At 40.7% G+C, this 23,088-nt stretch overlaps 1 protein-coding gene across 1 annotated transcript in view; it reads right to left on the bottom strand.

The window, feature by feature from the left end:
• zfpm1 (zinc finger protein, FOG family member 1) overlaps positions 1 to 23,088 on the bottom strand; it is a 102,955-nt gene that overhangs the window by 58,841 nt on the left and 21,026 nt on the right. The window contains exon 2 of the mRNA XM_061036405.1: positions 2,430 to 2,576. Coding sequence (XP_060892388.1) covers positions 2,430 to 2,576 — 147 coding nt within the window. The remainder of the gene's footprint in view (positions 1 to 2,429; positions 2,577 to 23,088) is intronic.

Here is a 23,088-nt window from a genome sequence, read left to right as displayed (position 1 = left end):
GAGAACTGATAATGCCAGCGCTGGGCAACCGAGGAACCCCAGAGAACAGAGAGAGAGAGAGAGAGAGAGTAGAAGTAAATCAACAGTGTGATACAGGGATGTGTGTGTGTGTGTGTGTGTGTGTGTGTGTGTGTGTGTGTGTGTGTGTGTGTGTGTTTTATTGTTAGTATGGAGTCAGAGGAGTGCCACAAAAAATCTGTACTAAAATCAAATAAATTGGGACACAGAAATAAATAAATCAAATAACTTACAGTAAGTATATGAGGAACCCAGGAGAGTAATACAATATTATATACAATTCTTTGAGTGCTTTTCTTTTATTTGCACAATTACTTAGGTCTATTATCTTTATATTAATTTATACATTAATAGTTGATGCAATCCCATTTTTAAATAGACATTCTTGTAATTTACATTTTTCATTTATGTATTTAATTTATATTACATCAGTTTTTTCCTTCCTGTCAAGGAAGGGGGCAAGCTGTCAATCATGTCTTTGGGTGGAACTTGCTAGGCTAGTGAAATATCTTATGGATCTTAAGGATATTGCTTGTAATCACTTTTTTTTTTGTTATTTAGCTGATTTTTATCATTTATATTTCTGTATTTTTTTATGGCCCTTCTCTGATTCCACTGCAGAAACAAAGACACTACGTCAGTTTTCTATCACCAGAAAAAAAACTTTCTCACATGTTCAGCCAGCCTGAGTTTCTCATCTTCTTCGTCTTATACAATCTAATACACACATAACCCACTCCTCACCTCAAACATACACCAACCCACCCACACACACACACACACACACACACACACACACATACAGACCCACATAGCACAGCTAATCTCTAATCTCGTCTCGATTAGCACCTGACAGAATTTCCATGGGTTTATCAAACCAAGCCAACCAACAGACGCTTATCACTTCCAGCCCCAAAAATTTCACAAGAGCAGGAATTTTTGAGATTAAAAAACACAGCTGGTGAAATCTTGAATAAGTCAAAAGAATATGACTGAAAACTCTGCTGCTATCACACTGTGCGAGGGGGAGGCTCGGGATAAGAGGTGCACGAGGGGGCAGATCCACCGGAGCCAAGATTGAACCCAGAGAGTTTTTATTTTTTTGTTCGTTTAGACACAATAGAGATAAAATAGTGATACATGTGGAAGGGCTGCAACCCCATAAAGGTCCCTCAGAGTTTTTTTTAGTTGTCTCTGTGTTACATTTACCGTCTCCTGTCAGATAACAGGTAGACTATTGATGAAAGAAAGACCTCAAGTCTTGATGACGAGATAAATCTGGTAATAACCACTAATAACTGTCAGTAAACTACACAACTAGATTTTGTGTAGAGCTGTGTGTGTTATAGTTTGTTTTTCATTTTTCTAAATGTGTGATGTGATTTTTTTTAAAGGGCATTGAAACTATTTGATGTTCTCCTAACTTTTTTTTAAATAAATGTGTTTAAATGTCTTAATGTGACAGATTGCATAGCTTGCCTGAAACATTTCTAACAATCCCAACATGCAAGTAAACACAACAAACTATTGTAACATTTTCTAGTTAGAGTTTAAAGACTGCCATGCTGCTGCTTCTTCATCGCTCTGTGAACAAGTGTGCATATTTGACAGAAAAAGCATGTGGAAGAGGGATTATTAACTGATGAGGAGCTCGACTAAACACATTAGAATTTTTGTGAAGAAAAACTCGGTGGACAACAATGAAAAAGTCTGACAGTGTATACTCGGGCTGACATTGCTAAAATTAAGCTTAACCCTTGTTTGGGCACACAAAGAGACAACATGATAGAGATGTGAGATCGTCACCATCTGTATCTTTATTCTTTGAAGGGACTATCTCTGGTCTAAAGGGGTCTGTGATGGGGCGCAGATGGCCTAGCGGTTACATTGCGCCCCATGTATGGAGGCTATGGTTCTCTAAGAGGGCGTCCTGTGTTCAAATCCGGTCTGTGGCTCCTTTCCCACACGTCATTCCCCACTCTCTCTCTCTCTCCTGATTTCCTACTCTATCCACTTTCCTGACAAATAAAGGCATAAAGAACTAAGAAAATATATTTTGAAAAATATTCAAAATCAAAGACTGATTGGACGAGTGGTCTATGACAGGAAATTAATCTCTCAGGGTTTTGGACCAAGCCAAACAAGCAATTAGTGTCATTTTTTACTCATTATCAAGGAGTTCATCAAGATAATTGGAAGCTGTGTGACTTTTCAAAATTAAGAACGGTTCCTTTTTCCATCCAGCAAACATATTTCAGCTTGGCATCTTTTTAAGAAGACCACTTCAAGAGACTTCAAGTCTTTGTTGGACCAGTCTTTGAGTTTCAATAATGTCAAAATAGTAAACCTTTTTATTGATTATTCTGCTCTTATATACTGCTGTGAGATTGACTTTGTATTCGTCTTCTTACCTTCGTTGTACAGAGGTGTGTATGGTGGTGGGCTGGAGCTGTCACCTTCGGCTGAATCATCAGGGTCCGAGGCTCCGCCCTCCTCTCCTGATAGGCTGAGGTTGTCTGGCGTGTTCTCCTCACCGCCATCGAGATCCCCAAGGGAACCTGGAGGAGGAAGAAGAGAGAATATTTAAAACCCAACCTGTACTTGTGTTCATTGCACACTATAACACCCCTATACACAAGATGTCTGAGAGGACACTTACAGTATTACTGTACATGTTACATCTGAAGAATGTAACCTGGAGCTTACACAAGTTTATTAATTCAATTTAAGACTTAAATATGAGAGCTATGAGAATTGGTAAGTGGTAAATGGACTTGAGCTTGTATAGCTCTTTTCAAGTCTTCTGACTACTCAAAGTGCTTTTACACTGCAGGTCACACCTACACATTCACACATCCACACACTGATGGTAGAGGTTGCTATGTAAAATGTCCATCAGAAATGACTAATGCCATTCATACACATTCACACGGCGCCGCTGAAGCAGCGGGAGCAACTTGGGGTTAAGTGTCTTTCCCAAGGACACATCGGACATGTAGCTGCAGTAGCTGGGGATCGCACACCCGACCTTCTGATCAGGAGATGACGGACTCTACAAACTGAGCCACAGCAGCCCAAATTGCACTTTTGGGTTACATTTAGTTCATGAACACTGAGAATATCACTCGAATCTTCATGAAGTAGATCGCCGTCTCTGGCACAATCACAGAACACTGTCATACTCCTAAATCTGCAAACAGAGAGAGAGGGATTTCAGTTTAATTACCTCCCCCATGGGCGCCAAGTCTAAACTGCCTGGTGCAGGAAGGTTAAAAGAAATAAAGGAAAGTGATATTGTTAAACAAGCTCCGTATGATTTTAGGCACTAAAGAAAAGGGAGGGGGAAAAATACCCTAAACACACGGATCCAATTTGTCTTTTTTTATTATAACTGGACTCATTCAAAAAACAGTTTCAAGAATTGGACACGCTGTACGGTATAATCCACAAGATTAATAGCAGGGAGCCAAGGGGGACCTTAAAGCCAAATTACAGTATACCTAAAAATGTAGCTAAAAGAGTGATTAGTGCAGGGCTGATCTGTATCAATTACAGTTTCATAATCCCTGCTGACCATAGTAATTATACAATACTTTTGATCTATTTTAGCCTGTTTGAAGATTACATCCAAAAAATGGAGTCACTTAATATGGATTTAATGTGACTTTTTTAAATTGCTTCATTAATTATTCTCCTTCTATATGATGAATACACCCCGGCTGCTTGTACAGTGCATCAACAGCTCCTCAGAATCCTTTTATTCGTACGCCATTATTATATTTACAGCATGTTTGTGTGTATCTTAAGACTGACTCGGAGTTATTAAGTGTTTCAAGGCTTGCTGATTATGAAAAGGCATGTTCATCTGCAGCGGATGACATGCTCGATTCTCCCGAGAGGACGCCATGATAGAATTATTAATTCAGGGTAACCATTTCTTTTAAGAGGATTAGGGGGTGAAGAAGAATGTGCCGCCGACTGCCGAGGGAGAAAACAAGTCACGTACATAATAATGATGTACTGGAAAGTCAAGGAGGGTGGGCACATTGTTTTTGAATAACTGAATCACAGTGAAATGAAGACAGAGAGAAAAACCATTTCCCGCCTTTCTCCCCCCAATCCAGACAGGTTGTAAATTAATTTGCAGTAGGTTGCGTCGAACGAACAGGGGGATTGTTTCCGAGCTAAAGCCGTGACTGGGGGGCGTATATATTTACAATACTGGAACAAAAGGAGTCTATAATCTATACAAAGCACACAACAATACCCATGAATAAAGAAGCTTGTAGAGAAAGGGAGAGGCAATTTTTCTAATTCTGTTAATTTCACTTCCAAAGCAATTAAAAAGCAGGCGAGAGATAATGCCGGGAAACAATCGGCGGCTGACAAAGTGTTTCTGTCTTTGTAAATGAAACATCTTTAGGCTAATTTCAACTTCCACGCCTGCATGGTTCACTGTAATTTCAGATAAAGTTAACACAGCTAGATTTGGACCTTCATAAGAGGAGAAAAAAAAAGAGTAGAGGAGAAAGAAAAAGATCGATCCTGTACACAATATTTTTAGAATTCTGTCGCCTGAGCTTTGCTAGATCTAATTTTCGGTATCTATAAGGAGATTTTCATACAATTAATTTCCCTTTAATCATAATTGTACAAAGGGACTTCTCTGTATAAAATTCCAATTATATTTCCTGTTTAAAAATGTAAGTTTGAATTATGATTTCTCTCCTCATTACGGCTCGGGTTTAATGAATCAATCGCTGCATCACTGCTTTCAGACATCAAATGGTGCGGAAAAGTTTCAGCTCCACTTTCTCCCCTCTTTTATCCAAGGAGAAATAAATTCTCCCTCTCTTTTCCCCCCTCTCTCCTCTCCTCTCGCCTCGGATAGTTGGCAGAAAGGATAGTGTGATAAGTGCGGCACATTCTACTTCATTGGCTCGTTTAAAAGTTAAAGCCTTATTAATTGTTACAGCGTGATATCCACGGGAAAATGGGACCGAACTCATTGAAGAGATGTAGAAATAATAATAAAGAAGACATAGCCCACATGTGTATCTCTGTAGGAGGGACATCAATTAAGCATGAGACTTATCCAACAGCACCAAAGAAACTTTCTAGGTTTTAATGTAGGAGGATCCAGTTCAGCCTCAAGCTCGTTGACATTACCAAACTTTGGATTCTCAGGGGGAAGGGAAGTGTGGAATATGAAAAAGGAGGAAGTTTAGGGTCTAAAAATAACACTGATCTCATGGACTGCCTCAGATTGGTTTAAGCTCAATTCATATAAGTTGATTTGATTTCAGTGAACTTTGAAGCTAGATACTCTGGTTGCAACGGTTATTTTCAGCAAAGCAGTCAAAGTTCTGACGAATATCAACTGTTGCAGTTTTAGTTGATTGATTGAACTTCATTCTATAATTCACCGAGAAGACCGACAGATGAACATCTAAGAGTAAGAACAACACAAGCAAGGATCTCTAGAGGAGGAAGCAACATCACTAAGTTTTTTATTGTCAAAGTCTGACATTTGTCGGGGCGCCAGTGGGGCAGTGGTAAGTGCGAACGCCCCATGTACGGGGGGGTTCAAATCCAGCCTGTGGCCCCTTACCCGGCACGTCAGTCACTCTCTCTCTCTCTCTCTCTCTCTCCCTGATTTCAAACTGTATCCAAACTATCCTATCCCTCCAATGAAGGCAAAAAAAGCCCAAAATAAATCTTTGTCTCCCTTTATTGCAGAGGCGTCATTTACAACAAAACAACATGCATGAAGATACAAAGACACATTTCAAACACAAACCAAATCTTCAGAGGCCTTCAACGTACCTTTAATCTGATTATGAAAAGCAAATATTCATCTGCAGTGGATGAAGTGCTCATTATCTTTATCCACTTTTGTTTTAAGTGACTTATTGTTACATTACACTGATGTCATGACTTTTAAATACTTTTTTTTTTATCTATTTGATTGCTACGATTATTGTAGTTATCAGACGTTACAATCCTGTAGGCAGGTCCTTCTTGGAAATAATCTGAGTGTCACATGTTTTAGTTTATTTGATTTCACATCAGTGTCTGCACAAAGAAACACTTGTGTCTCTGATCAGCTTTTGTAAAGAGAAAACTGTAAACAAAAAAACTGCTGTTTTCTTTCAGATGTCCCTAAATGTTTACTTTATGCTTTCCAGAAAGTGTTGATCTTTTTCCAAGTTTACAAACCGATGGGAACAAAAATAGTTTTAAATTCTTTCTTATTAACACGCCCTAGATGTATCAATAGAATGATTATTATAATAAAACTGAGAAATACAAGTGACCGTTTGTATACTAGCCTGCAAGAATTGATTTAATGCAACACAACAGATACACATATAGGCTACTGACATCAGTGTCGGATTATTTTCCTATGGGCCGATGTTTGTCAACCAGGCAATTATCGGCCAATGCAGATGTTTGAACAATACATTGCTGTATCCCTTTAAATTAAGAATGTGTAACTTTCTTTTCCAGTAGATGTCGCCCTTGAGCATTCACCAAAACAAACTGCTGTTTGGTCGCACATCCGCCATACTGAAGCCTCCGCTCTCCTCCAGCGACACACCTCCAACCCCTCTCCACTCGAGTTTGCAAAATTGCAAATTGCAATTTGCCCGTGGCCTGCATTGTTCTGTTAGCAGGCTAATGTTAGCGCTCTTTCTTCTTTCTAATGTCTTCTTCTTTCCTCTAGTGCTTGACTAAAACAGCTTTTATACACAAGGGGAGGAGCCGGACGTCCCGTCCATGTTTACCTGATGTCAACACATCTCAGACAACAACACGGCAGCAGGACTCGCACTTCTCACTCATTCATGATTCAGGGAGATATTTGCATAGGGTACATGATTTCTGATGTATTAATGTGTAAAATGACGCACTTTGTTCCTTTAAGTCTATAAACAAGCAAACATCATCTCAGGCATATGGGCATTGTGATGACTCTTTTTGTCTACATCCAATAGTCTGTAATAACTGTACATCATTTATCTTAAACATTTAAGTCCTGATGGACCTGAATGTAAGGTGTCAAACTGAAAAATAAAAAAAACAAGTTGGCTGAGGAGGAATCCGTCCTCCACCAGATGAGACGAAGAAGACAGATGTGGAAAGAGAGGAGTACTGGAGCTGCAGCGCAGAGACTGCAGCTGTCTGTCTTGGAGGAGCGTGGAGAGGCAGAACAAAGTGCTGCTGCTGATGAAGGCACCAAAGATACTGCTTTATTAACTCTCCGTCCACATCAAACCTGCAGCTCGCAGCTCGCTGATTAAACACAGAGACAACACACATCAAACCTGCGTGCTCAACAAGCCTGATTAAACAGACGCAGGCCTCGCAGCTCTCACGCTAATAACCCAACGCACAAAAAAATACATTAGACCTGAAAGCAAGAGAAGGCACGCCTGTATCGGGAAATCGCCAACTTGTGAAGAGAAACATTAAAAGAGGATATTTAGAGAAAGAAAGAGGAGAATATTGGAAGGAGAGGAGGATGTGCGAGCTCTCGAGAAAAACTACAGTACCTGACACAGAGTCACGCACTGGAGAGGAGCCACTTATTGATCAGAGCGACGAGAATTACCCACCGCTGAGGAAACACTTTTAATCAACTTTGCACTTTCCCTCAACACTGCGTGGGCTCTTATCACAGCTCCATGGCCCAACGCTGCCTCCAATCCAAACCCCTCACACAAGAGGAAGCATCCACACAGGCCAGGACATCGATCGGTTATATTCAGCTTCAATAAAAATCAGCTTTTTCTCCTCAGCCTTTAGGATCTGAGCTGCTAACGACTGAGCATTGATTACTCCGGGAATGACAAACTCAAGCAAAGCCATAGATTTTTTTTTTGACAGATCTGAAATCCTCAGGACTTATTGACCGTCCTGCACATCTTCACATCTAATGTGATGATGATAAAGTTCCCAGATTGCATTGTGGGGTAAGGGGGAGGGGCTGCAATAGGCTGTGCAACGTCTCTTAGATGTTACCAAAATAATTAGTTTTTAGTATCTCAGTGGAACCTGCTTGGTGAAATAAACTGTTTATTTCTTTGTGAAAGATTTGGCTATACACAAATATAGATAGTCTTATTTACCCTGTGGTAAAAGATTGAAAAACAGGCCGCCCATACAAAACACAGCCGTACAGGTCATCAGAACAACAGCTCATTACGACCCATCTTATCATGTGATGGATGGTGACTCACAGTAATGATTAGGAGAAATGGCTGAAGTCTGGTGATGTTTTTCAAAGAGTGATGAAGTCCATTTTGGGTTCAGGTTTAGGAGATGACTCTGTCAAAATCATGTGTGTTTTGCTGGAACAGCAGCTTACAATTGTATCGTAACTTGTAGCTAATTTGAACCCAAACCACTATCTCTTTTTCTCTAAAATTAACATAATAGTTTAATTGACTGTATCACAAAGAGAACCATGTGTTCAGTGTGTTTGTCCAGTACCAACACGTAGCTGTGAGGATGTCTTGAAAACCATCTAAATGGGTGCTTCAAGTGTGACGCCCTCCTGTGGGGTGTACTGTATAGAAAGGTGTGAACAAATAACCTGTATGGTCACATCATTGTGTTGAAGGAGAAATGTAAGTAACTGCACTATGAGTACCAGAGCAATGTGTTTAGCTATTTTAGTTTGTTTTATTCAATTTGAGATTGACCAGACTTCAAATAAGTCTATAGCACCCACTTGATACAGCGTCATATTAGCACAGGCCAAGCTGTAAAAATAAAAAAATTAAATAATTATTTTAGTCATTTGTCTTATTTGTGTTCATTTGTCAATAAATCCACAAAATGTCAGGAAACACTAATCAGTTCTCACGGCCAAAAGTCAAACAGACGTGTGACTTTTTAAGATCTACAAAGAATGAATCAAGACAAGTTTTAATGACAGATATCACAGTTTAATGGACCTACAGATGGACCTATGGATTTTCAATCCCTAGACTCTGCTGCTTGTTCCTCAGTTCAGAGTGTTTTCATTACTATGGCAGCTTTAAACTTCTTTGACCTGAGTAAAATGTGGACATTTCAGACGTACATTTTCTTTGATTACTTGAAATAAATAAACTTAAAACCTATATGTCGCTGCCGCATGCTGACCTTTAGCTCCAACAATCTTTAATCTGAACGAGGCACAAGCTGGTGTCAGTACCGGGTTTAAAGGTTGAGTTTATTCTAATGAGACGATAGGAACACATAACCTCAGATAGAATCTTTCTCTCCTCCTACACCTGTAACATCAACACTGTGCTGCACTCTTTGTGTGTCCAACACTGCACACATGTTCAAACGTGTATAATCCTACCCTACTACTAAAATTAGTGCTGAATATAATCTGAATATATATCAACTGTGCTGCAAATAAATGCTTCTCCGCTGGTCCAAAAGTGAAATCTTTAAATTGCTTCCTTTGTCTGACCAGGACTTCAAAGGACCCAATCACTCTTCATTTACCTTCACAAATGGTTAAGAGGAGAAAATATTTACATTCAAGGAGTGCCACCAAAAATTAGTTAGACATTTTGCTTTCCAAATGACTGAAACAGTAGAGTTATCAAAAAAAAGCTGAAGTTATTGAAGCTCTAATATGGACAATAATGCTTATTGGCAGCAGCAAATTAAAACCAACTGGCTTCAAACGTTAACTGAACCATACAAACCTTCACAATTTTATGTTAAATGGTTTTATGTTATGACAGAAGCTGCACAATGAGGTTGGAATTTTTTTTGCATCACTGAGAGACATTATAATTCCACGCCACAGCATGTTTTCTGCCATGCCCGCAGGAAATAAAGAGCTCCCGCCAACAGTGTGAAGAAATGTGAGAAAAACAGACGGAGTGAAGAGATGAAGAAATAAAAAGGGGAGCACCTTGGAAAAATAAGCAAAAAAAAAAAAAAAAAAAAAAGGTAAAAAATGTCCATCACTGCAGACACACGGAAAGGCTAATGATAATGACTGATCCCGGTGCCGTGATAACGAGGTGAGCTCGAGCACTTGAACGCAGCATGACACCTAACATCAAAGGCCTGGAGATGCATGAAATCATAAAGCAGACACAGCACGTTCCTGACATTTTGAACATTTCACCCTAACAAACAGCAGTACATTAAAGAAACTAAAAGTAATTTTCTTTGGGAACTTAAACTGGTTGTGTTCAAGACCCTTTAAAGGCCTGGAGTTTGGAAGAATTCAAGGCATTTCAGACTTTAAGCTCCCTGTTTTAGCAGCTCTGAACGCTCCTCATTCCTCACCTCTCTCCTTTCCAACCTGCAGTAGTCTCTCCTTTATATTCTCACTTCCTCCCCTCTTTCTGTCATTATCTCTCCGTTCCTCATCCCCTCTTACTCCCCCCCCACCACTGCCGACACAACCTCTCTTTTTTCTTCTCCACCACCTTTCAATATCACTCACGCTCGCTCTCTCTCTCTCATATACTCCATCACCTTCCCTCTCTCTCTTTCTCTCCCTCCCCTCCCTCCCTCCATCCCTTCCTTTTTTTTTTTTCTTTTGGTGAAAAAGCGTAGTGACTGGGAGCGTCACTCTGCGCGGATAGCTGGGAGCCGTTGGCGGTTATCGGCTCCTGCAGACTCTCTCTGCCGGTCTGATCTGTCTCCTCTTCATTAAGCAAATACGCCGACGTGGAAATGAAAACATAATAGCTATTTGATTTCCAGCGAGATATTTTGCATATTGGTTCGGAGCTGATAGCGGAATTTCATCAAGTCGTTCTTTTTTTTTCTCTTCTCTCCTTCTCTCTTCCCTCCCTCTCCCGCCGCCACCACCATCACCCCCTCCTCCCCCTCCACCACCTCCTCATCCTCCTCCCTCCTTCCCCCCCATCCCTCCATCCTTGTGCTTTAAAAACTGAATTACTGAGCTGGGCCGGCTTTCAGCGAGATTTCTTTACATTGCTGGGAAGAGAAAAAAAAAAGACGAGCGAGAGAGAGAGAAATCTAGTTCCCCAGGAAGACTACTTAACCGATTAAATATCCCCCCATTCCCATCTTTTTTTTGTCACTCTGCCTTTTTTGATAACAAGGAGGAAAATTTAAAGAATTCACAGTGCTTTAGGTTGACTATACTAATCAGAGATAGGAGTGAGAAAATTAACTCCTTAATGAGCAAAGCTGTCTCCCTGATAAAGGTCCTGGGGAGACGGAAGGGTGGGACACTGGCTGAACCTTCGGAGAGAGACATAGAGACAGAGACGGAGAGATAGACGGAGATAGAGCTGGACGCTGGATGGAGGGATGGGGTGTAATCGAAAGAGAACGAGAGAGACTATAACAATTAGTTTCCATCCTCTGAGGAGCAGAGATTTGCTTCTTGGGCATGAGGAGGGCAGGTGGAGAGATAGTAGTGATACAGCACCACGGATACCCACAGTGCCTTGCAACAGCCCTGGCCTTGATGGATGGTCTGGTGTCGGGGTATCCTTCATGCCCCCCCCCCCGGAGAGAAAAAACAGCCCTGGAGGAGTGGATCAGCAGCCTCCTCACAGCAGGCCCATCTGATAGTCCAGCAGCTCCTCTCAGGAGGACGACTCAGCGACCTGAGCCTGCTGAAATAAATGGTCCTGCTGCTACTTTCCATGTCCCTACACCGTGTCGCTTCACACCTGATAGCAGTCCCACCATGTTACAGTAGCACCTGACCAATACTGTACACACTCACACTTACAGTGGAGCAGATAAATAGACCAAAAGAGGCAACAATATTTTACCAATCCAATTATACCTGACGTCATTTTTTTTACTCACATTATATTACTAGGAACATTTTTGTGTTTTTTTGACTGACAGGACAAGACGTGTAAAGAGGTTTCAGGGACTGGAAGACACATTCTTCTCTGTTTCCGAAAATGTTTAGAGAAACATATTTATTGTTCAAAGAAAAACATCAGCAGATTAATCAATTATTTAAATTATTGTTAGTTTCAGCCCCAACGTTTCAAAGTTGAGGATACTGATATGTATGAAAGATCCCATACATGGGTAGAGTTAAGGTTATTTTTAACATTAAAACAGATGACGGACAAAGGGCGACAAAGAGTTAATGTCTGCAAGTCAAAACGAGTTCATGCAAAATAGAAATAGAAGAAAAAATAAGTGTCTGATATTTTATAAAGGGTTACACAGCTCAATAGATTGTTCACTAGAGACGAATATTCTGAATATGACTCAAATGTAAAAAAGACTATTTTTGCATTAAAGCATATCTGTGAGCATTCTCCAACATGTATAATTCAAGCAGCTGTCATCTGCCGAGAAGGTTAATTTAAGGAAAAATTGAATATAGAGGGAAATAGCCTCATTTGATTGAACTCTGAAATATTGACAAAGTCTGTTTCTTCACCTTCACATTATGTTAGTCATTTCAGAGGTCAGAGACGGATCCTCTGCGTAAAATCAAAAGGAAAAATTGCTCTTTTCAGCTGAGCTCTAAAATGGGACTAACTCTGAGGCCATAAAAAAATCCTTCAAGGATTTCTTCAAGGAACTGTGCTCACACGACATGACAGCACCAATTCATAGAAAATGATCACCGAGCAATGGTATTAACACAGTGTTAAAACAACAGTGTTTCACTGGACTGATTTTGTGTGATAACATTCGGAGATGCTGCATTTCAGCAGATTTCATCACTTCTGACGGAGAGCAGATCGTCTGAGGCTTGTCGTACAAACTCACAGCTTTTGTGCCTTTAATCTTTGGTTCTGTGATTTTGCTGCTTTCGTCGAGGGATGAAACAACATCATAAATACTATATACTGTAATATATACTGTATCCATCAATGAACAAATGTGACTAAATGTTTTTGTTGGAACGTATTGTTAGTTATGTAGAAAATATTGGGTGATTTTTAACTAAAAATCCATTTGCTTCAGCACTGCACCAGTGAAGCGTCTGCTAGATTCCCTGCACACTGACAGTGTGGAGAAAGCTCCTGATGTGTTGGATCAAGTCTTTGCTCTGGTATTCTTTTTACACAACCGTTTCTTCTCTGGCAGCACTTCAGACACTCTCACCCTGACAGACTGTTTCATGTTCCTCAAGGACGCCTTACTCCCACACACATCACAGACGAGCGGCAGTCTGCAGTTTAAATACAGCACAAATCTAATGAGAAGTGAACATGTGTGCATTATGATAAGAAAAGGAAGGGAAAGACAGTGTGTGTATGTTCATATTTCTCAGAAGAAGAAAAAAAAAACACCAGCTTTCACACCACAGATGTCAATTTAATGTGACCAAAGTCTTCACTTTACTGGCGACTCCTGCTCGTGTTTCTCAACAGCCTGCAGGTTCTGTGAGAATAAATTCAAGTTTCAAAAAAATAGCATCATATATCAGTTTTTACTGTCTTGCACACAATGCTTTTGCAGATGACGTGGAGCAATGCAAATAGGTTTGGATTTGGATTCAGGAGGGACGTGTTGCAAACACAGGTACTGTTTCAACATGAACAACCGCAGGTCCACATACAGAGAGTTATGCAGGACTTGTGTATAACCTATTAGAAGAATTAGTCTAAACCGACCTCCAGTAACAGGTTATACAACCAACTGCAATCCCTGGAGTAAAAAAAAAATGAATACCAGCTATCTTTTTTAACTAGATTTTAACTGATCAAATGTGGATGAGTAAAAGGGGAGTAAAAACAGAAAACAACAGAACAGGTGGTGTTTCAAAAAAACAAAAAAAAAAGGGGGGGGAGTTCTGAGAGAGGGAGACGGAGAGCAGTTACCCAGCAGCCCAAGCTGAGACCCTGGACTATTGAAGCCAGGCATGCAGACGAGAAAGGCAGCCGATAAGCCCGGCTGATAAAAGATAGAAAATAGCAGCAGATTTGAACTTTCCCACCGTCCTAAGATCCACAGAGGGAGGAGGGGCTGATTCAACTACTTATTGAATCCCTCCCTATCTACAACAACCACAACCCCACCACCCCATCAACCCCCCTTATACCAAAACCCAACAGCTAGGCAAGGCCAGAGAGGAGCAGGAACACAAGGTTGATACAAATACACACTCAAAAGAGACTGCACGGTTCCCACTGCTCAACAATTCAACCACTCTTCTGCTTCACACTGTGGGGATTCTCAAGAGACCAGTGGGAATATCACACACAGAATATATACATGATGTCATCTCTTATTGAAAAATAAGGGTTGAAACAACAACGAGGTCTCATAAAGAGGTCAAAAAGAGGTCAAAACCATCAGCCACACACACTCACACACACTGACTCTCACACACACACACACAAGGTCGAACAGTTCATCCCAAAATCATATGAGACAGTGTTTCTCTCCATATCTCTGCTCCTCTCCGTTGATATGAAAAGACTTGGCCTTGAGTGAAATGGTGAGAATTTTCACACACTTCTACATTCAGACAAACACACACAGACACACACACTCACACACAGCGTGGTGAAATAAGGTCATTCCCGTATCCAACATGGTTTTGGCTGTGAAATTTATTGATGGGATTCATTCACAAGGTCTTTACTGCACACTCTCTGTGCCTCTAATGTGACTCTCATGCTCTCAACAGTAGGTGTGACTCACCCAAATTTTATATGCAATAAATACACCAGTGATGACAAACACTGGGAGAAGACCGCACAGACTGCCAGCTTTAGCGTTAGCTTGACCACTAACACAATAAATGGAGTATTCAACATGGCCTACAGAAAGTTGTTTTTGTGGAGCTGGATCTAGGGTTCACCTTGTCTGCTTTTATCATTCGGGCCTCCTCTGGTGGTTAGAGGTGACAACAATCATACACTTAATGTTAGTAATGTTGTCCCCCAGCCCGCTGTAGTCTGTAAACTTAACCGAACAAACTCTGTTATATAGACTGTATGAAACATGGACGTAGTCTCAGTGCGGTGACCCATTGGTTACTGAAGGGGAGTTTTGAAGCCCAAAGACGGCCTTCCCCATATTTAAAATGCTGCCTCAGCATAACTTTCACTCAGCCTATTACAGGCAAAGAGATAGAGATGAGGCATGCCTTAAGCCTCAAGTCAAACAGCTGCAGTCATATCTGACATACTATAGAAAATCGTTTCTTGAACCAGGCAGTGAACTTCTTTTTTTTCTGCTGTCAAAACTGACATGGGTGGGGCGCTGGTGGCGCAGTGGTTAGTGCGTGCGCCCCATGTATGGAGGCTGTCGTCTCAAGCAGGCGGCCCGGGTTCACATCCCGCCTGTGGCCTCTTTCCCGCATGTCATTCCCCACTCTCTCTCTCTCCCTGATTTCCGACTCTATCCACTGTCCTATCTCTCCATTAAAGGCACAAAAAGCCCAAAAATGAATCTTTAAAAATAAAATTAAAAAAAACTGACACGGGTGTGTATGTGACTTCCAGGGCTTTTGCAGCCAGCCTCAAGTGGACACTTGAGGAACTGCAATTATTTTAACTTGTTCTCCTCCCTTCTCTAAATAAAAAGTGTTTTTTCTGGTTGTGATACATGTGATGTGAAACATTATTGTGATTCGTTAAAACAATCAAAGGAGTAAAAAGGTTACACTAAGGATCTTTTTTTTTTTGGCTGATCCATTAAATGATTCAGTCAAATAAAAACTATAAACAGAAGCAGTCAGGCTCGTTCAGAGGCAAATTCTAACTCGTGTTACTGCACCAACAACGACGATTATCCAAACTGCATCAATAGTATCTAATAACAAGGCTGTGTGTCATCTGCTGATATGCTGCATCAAATTAAGGCAGAGCGGAAACCTACAGGAGACATTAGATGCAGATCAGAGATGTGTATGTATACCACGATGCAACATGAGAGACTTTTCTCAGAGAGTATACAGTATGAAGGAGGATCATCATGCGTTTGTGTGTGTTTGACTTTTAGAGTGATTAGTGTTGGCCTGTTTGTGTGTCTGAATGATATAATAAGCCTGATTGCAATCCCTTCTCCTTGATCTCAGCCCTGAATAAGGACGGGAGGCAGATGAGAGATTGTGATGGTATGCAGGAGGAAAGAGAGAGAGACTTCCTCCCTGTCTGAGCATCCCTGAACGCCTCACTCTGACATGAACCAGCTCTGTGCTCACCTCACAAAGATACTGCAGACTTTGACAAATGACCAAATTAGTCTGTTTTTAAAAAGGTCAAAATAATTCAAATGTTTACAAAATGTATCTTGTCCTCCTCTGCTTCACTCACTCACTTTCTTCATCATCCTCCATCTCCTGGACAACGGCCTTCATTTAGCTTTCTTATAATTTAAGTTTTAGTCCCGAAACTTCATGTCAACTGTACAGCATCACAGCAGGAACCACTACACACACAGACACACACACACACACACACACACACACACACAGACACACACACACACACACACACAGATGTTTCTTCTAGTCCCAGAGACTAAACACACTACAACAGGGAGAGAAAACATCTCCAGGAAACAGAAACAAAAAACATGAGCGAGAGTGCAACAAGAACTGCCCTGAGGGGCTGTGTGTGCCTGTGTGTGTTTATGTGTGTGCGTGTGCTGTATGTGTGTGTCTTGCACAGACAGGACAGGGCTCCAGTTATTGGCTTCTGCCTTAGTCAGTATCATCTGTAATATTAGGGATATGACTCAGGTTTGTTTGCTATGTTTTCCATGTTATGGATCAATACTCGGGTGTTCTTTCATGACTCTGATCTTGCAGCACCTTTGTGGTTAAATAGAGTAGATTACTAACTGTATCATGATATGGCATCATTAATAGCTGACATTCGATTCAGATGGTATAAAAATGGAATCTTTCAGATGAATCATTTTTAAGGAAATATGATCATGAAACATGCTCAGCAAGATGACGTGTTAGTGATGTACCAATGTAATGTAACACATCTACATGTGTACTGCTCACTGCATTGTTTTGACTGATTATCAATATTGACTTTTGACTCAAATTATATCATTTGTTATAGGTCACCATTTACGCTGGTCTTTTTATTTTTAAACTGAAGAAAGATTTTGCTAAAATAAAATGAAAAAAAAATTGTAGGCTGTTTTTTTATTTTTTTAAATATAGAGCATGTAATTGGCCTTGGAGTTTAAATAATTTATTTTATGGCTGTTAAGTTTTGGATTTGGACTCTGATTATAGGAATATATATATATGGGGAAAGAACTTGATGGGAACATTAATGCTCATCATCACTTACAAAAATGTTTACACAAAAATGATCTCATGCTACACTGTTTAAATGATTTCTGACTTAGTTGGACATTTCTGTACTTAATTTTATTGATAATTATTGGTTGACGTTTTGAGAGCAAAAAGAATACATAAGCTGAGGGATATATCAACCAATTTGTAGTAAATCATTGTAATCAATGGTATCCTCTAACAGTTTTCCTGGAAGGTAATTTGCTTACCCTCTAACAGGTTCACAGCTGTTTTGAATGCACACGTTGCACTTGAAGTCAAGTGTCACATGAGGTGGATAAATAAGCACTGATAAATAAGCACAGATCAAGCCACAAAAAATTCAATATGCCGTCGTTCCACTCGACAGAATCCCAGTGTCGTACATCTGTGAGATCTCCAGCTGCCTACATCTGCCTCTCCCACTGCCAAGAAGAGGACGCTGCTACCAGGAAACCCTCAGCGGAAAAGTAAAGAGAAATACCACGAGAAGGAGGGGGGGGGGGATAAAAGGACAGAGAAGTGATAAAGATAAAGAGACAGACAAGCAAAGCAAAAGAAAAAACAAGAGGAAGGAGAGATGGAGAGATGAGGAGGGGGGTTAGGCTTTTTACTAGAGAGAGCAGAAATAGAGAAGAAGAGTTGTGGGGGGGGGGGGGGGGGGGGGGGGGTGCCACTCACAACTTGGCTTTGCATCTGTTATCTCCGCCTCCTGTCACAAGGCTTAAAATAAAAATAAAAATAAAGTGCGATGGTGGCAGCAGTGTTGGTGCGATAGCCCCGTGGAGCATGGAGAGGGGATGTAAAGGAGATAGCTGGTTAAATATAACCCGCTGCACGGCTGGCAGCAGCAAAGAAAGGGGCTATTTTCAAGAGGCAGGGCATCACTGGAGCCCTCAGTGCCCAGATAACATCCATGTTAAGAGAGAGGGTGTGTGTGTGTGTGTGTGTGTGTGTGTGTGTGGACATATCCAAAACTACTGATCGAACACATGCATGCATAAGTATGCAAGCCCAGGCATACACAACTACTTTAACACACACACACACACACACACACACACACACACACACACACACACACACACACACACACACACACACACACACACACACACACACACACACACACACACACACACACACACACACACACACACACACACACACACACACACACACACACACACACACACACACACACACACACACACACACACACACACACACACACGGAGCAGAGCCAAGAAAAGATGCTCCTGCTCACATCTATGTATCTCTCCGCCTCGCCAAAGGAAGTATCAGCGCCCCCCCGCCCTCGCCTCCCCCCGAACGCAAAAAGTCACAACGGGATTTCTGATGGGAAAAATGTGCTTTCCTCAGATGATGGTCAGATAGATGAGGGAGTACAGCCAAATGTCAAAGATGATAAATGGAAGGGTGCAGAGACAAGATCACACGCACACAAAAAACACACACACACGGGACAGGCAGGCAGGCAGGACAGAGATCTCCTCCTCAATTGTACTTTTTAAAGCACACATACAAATTAAAGTGTGTACACACGCACACACACACACAAAATGCATCTGCATCTGTCACTGTCGTGTTTGAAGAATCTATCAAAGCTCACATCCAGTATCTTCTGCAATCAAGACTACACTGTGCCTTTAAATAACACACATTTTAACACAGAGTGGAATTTACTGAAGTTGAATTCCCCTCGATGTCTCTGAGGAATGTGACTATTTAAATATGACAGTTTTTTATAATGCAAGGTGTTCACATTATTTATTTTTCTAACTTACATGTATTGCTCTTCTATTTTTAATTAAAAACTGGTTTATGAAATCAGTTAGCCCTCAAAATGAGAGGTGAAAAATGGAAAAGTAACACAAAATACTTTTGTAGCATAACAATTCGGAATTCTTAAATGTAAATAAATGTAAATAAATACAGTTTACACCAACTCATGCCTGAATGTATTATTGTTAAAACACTTAATAGAATTATGTACAGAATATGAATCCCTCTTATTTAAAAAACATTTCCACATCTGATCTAGTTCCAGCATCAAAAAAAGTGGAATTCTTAGCAAATGTATTTTTTGAACGTGTCCAATGAAAGCAGAAACTTCTGTAAAGTTATTCAGGATCTGGTTTGGGATCAGACAGAGTCTTGCTCAAAGGCTGCAGCACCAAGTCGTAGGACGAGTCCTCATTGACTAGATTAACTCCTGGTTGACTGATGATAGCATCAAGTCATGTCTTTCTTAGCCTGACCCTGTCTGGTCATTTGCTGTCCGGGGCCTAAACAAGATGCTTTGTGTGTGTTCATGAGTGTGTGTGTGTGTGTGTGTGTGTGTGTGTGTGTGTGTGTGTGTGTGTGTGTGTGTGTCTTTGTGTGGATGACTTAGGAGATAATTTTAATATCAGGCCGGTGTGGATTGCTGATAGTGTTTTAAGGCAGGGCCCGGTGGACTGAGCGCTGGTAGTACCTATCTGTAATTAGTAACCATTCCCTATCACTGATAAGATAAACTACACCTGACCTTTTCCATTTGGTCACCATGGCAACCCGACACCCCCACCCCGGCAGCCAAGCCTTCCCCCCTCGTATTATTTTAGTGATTAAACAGCAAATAGCAGCGAAGATATGAGGAGCTGATAGGAGCATGATTAATAATAGTCCTCCACATGGTCCTCTGAGGTGTGTGTGTGTGTGTGTGTGTGTGTGTGTGTGTGTGTGTGTGTGTGTGTGTGTGTGTGTGTGTGTGTGTGTGTGTGTGTACAGAGGAGGAGGGGCCCGTCAGTGTCATTGTGAAAAGGCTTGGCTTGGCTTGGCTTTTTGTGGTGAATAATGGAAATTTAAGATGAGCTCAAAGTGAAATAAAAGCAGCGGGATGAGAGCGATAGATGTCTCTCTGAGGAGCAGGAATATTAACATCAGCCTCTCCCACACCCACTCAGTCGCTGTGCACCGTGGCCCTCACATTGTGAGAGGCCGTACTGTGGAAGTGCTATCTGTTGATGAATAATGAATGCTGGATTCCAGGGTTACCTCCTCCTCACTTTAAAACGACACGCTGTGGTTTTAGAGTGGTGGGCAGAGGACTGAACTCAGTCTCAATTAGAAAAAAACTTGAAATGAGAAACTTTCAGGAGTCAATACCATAAAAACCTTTAAGATATCTTCTAAAAGAAGGATTCAAATGAAACAGAAGCAGGTGTAGAAACGAAAAAGACAAACATGGAAATGTTAAAAGAAAAATGAAAATATTATTAAGTCTGTTTATAGTCATGAAAATCAAAAAAATACTAGAAGAAAACAAGTATAGGCTGTTTCTGAATGTAAGGATGTCCAGAAACATTCTATGAAAGAATTAAAAATGTCAAAAGAATAGTTATAAAATGAAAAATAATACATAAAAAATAAATACAAATTTACAAACATTAATTCTAAAAGAATTTTTTTCACTTATCCATTTCTTATCTTGTTTAAATTATGCATTTGTATATTTTTATATGGATCAAAGAAAATTTGTATTTCACCTAATTAGATTTTTAGAGAGCCTAATACTATTTAATTGTTTTCATCTCTTTTAAACTGCATTTCTCCGCTGGGCTTTTGCTATATCTCTATGACCAAGCTGTCAAAGAAGAAGCTGTGAGTGGGTTTCTCTGATCAGAGGGAAAAACGAATGCGATTTAAAGGGGAGAACTGTAACAATCTAAAGTGAACGGTGGTCAGACTTTAAGTTCCCCTTTAGCTCTAGAGCCATTTAACCTCTTTCAGCTCATTATTTGTTTGTCTGAACACAGATTTTCCACATTTTAAGCTCTGATCATCCCACTCTCCTGTCCAGTATCAAACATGGTGGTGGGCAGGACGTGTTTATCTGTGTATTAGGTTGTGTGCTAATGATCAGTGTATTTAAGGGTTTTTCCCTGCTTTGTGAATATCTCAAACACATACACAAGATCACCAGTGTGTGCACTGGTGATGGCCCAGTGTGGAATGGCAGACACAGAAGAAGACTGTCAGCTGGCACATGTAAACACTGACACTAAGGTTACATCAAGTGTGTTCAAGTGAGAGAGAGAATGGTATTTTTTTTTTGTAACTATTTAAAGCCCCATACAGGCCTCATATTGTTACTTTATTCAATGGACTATTTCACCAGAGAAACTGAACATACTTAATTGCTTGCAAACCTCACAAATCTGAAACTTAAACATCAATTCAACCACTTAGTAACTTATCTCTTCAAACATTGCTCTCCACAGGAGCTTACAACACTTATTCTTCTCAGAGTCCTCTGAGCTCCGTGTGAGGCCTTTCTCATCCTAGGAAGCCTGCTCTGTATCTCCATCCATTTGCATGCCGGGGGGAAACGGCAAGTAGGTATGCAAAGCTGGACCAGTTGACTGAAAGGTCAGCATGCGTTCGGTCAGTCTGCCAAAAGAAGCTAAGTAGACCGTTATCAATCAGATCCTCCCACTGATGAAAGGGGGAAAAAGGAAATATCCCTTTTATTTCTATACTGGTGGGTTCCAGCTGTACAGCATGGCCTTGTGATATATAGGTCAACAAAAAAACATTAAAGACAACTATTTGGAATTGTAACTGCAGGTGTTATCAAGAAAATGTGGTCCAATGGAGTGTTGCTTATGAGTTTCAATACTAGATAGGTAGAACTGTAGGATCTTAAATCCAGGACATCTCGACCTCGGCTTTATTTTTCTTTGCCAATCATTTTTTTCAGTTATCTTTCTCGAGTTATCTTTGAGGAAGTGCAGCATTTGATGACTAATGAAATGTGTCAGTTCTCTTTTAATTAAAAACTATTCTAACCGGGGAAAAATAGACCCCACATGAACTGTTCCAACCTTTTTAAACAGGACTTCATAGTGATTAAGACAGTTTGCAGGAAGATGTTCAGTCATTTTTTAATATAGAGTGAAGTTTGATGTGACTTCAGTTGTGTTCTATATACATTTTGTTGTTGTTATTGTTTGTGTTGTCAAATATCTTTCCACATTGTGTTTCTCTGCGGGTGACCAGATTACAACGGCCACAATTCTGATATTACTTCACACATGGGGGGGCTAAGCTAAGAACATTGCAGACATCAGGGTTTAGGGGGGGTCAGAGGAATGTGCCTGGGAAGGCAGATTCAGCCAATCAGATGAGTGTCAGCCATCCAGAGATATTTTAAAGATAATAAGCATTCTGGGATATCTGTGGAAAATTCCTGCCCCTTACAGTGGAGAAGATAATGGATGCCATACTCTGCTGAGTGATGTGGACGGAGGAAGGATCAGATTCACATGGGCAACATACACCCCACACACACACGTTTATATACTGCTGCTGCTACAAGCACTTCCCAGCAGCACTATGAAGGCAGCGTGCTACACACACACACACACACACACACACACACACACACACACACACACACACAGACACACACACACACACACACACACAGGGACACGGTATGTCCGCATGATTGCTTGAGTAAGCGAATTAGCCCGAGCGATGGCTGAGGAGGCAATAAGTTGGCAGAAAAGAGGGATAATCTTTTATCTTTCACCCTCCCAAATGATTTCTTAAAGTCTGTATCACTTCCCTGACAGTTGACGTTCCACTTTTTCCTCTTTCATTATTTATTTATCTATTTTTGCTTTGTGTGCATTCAGCTAAAATACTTCTAAAGCGCTTAATGGCTCTATCGCTGCCTCAGATCTGCTGCCACATGCTGCCTTCTCCCCACTTCCCCTAGTTTTTCTTTTTTTTTTCTTGAGATATACTCCGGCCTGGCCCCCAAAGAG

The sequence above is a fragment of the Labrus mixtus genome, chromosome 4 (genome assembly GCF_963584025.1).
Source record: "Labrus mixtus chromosome 4, fLabMix1.1, whole genome shotgun sequence".
NCBI lineage: Eukaryota > Metazoa > Chordata > Actinopteri > Labriformes > Labridae > Labrus > Labrus mixtus.
The sequence above is the reverse complement of the archived record's forward strand: the minus strand, read 5'-3'. Positions and strand labels throughout refer to the sequence as shown.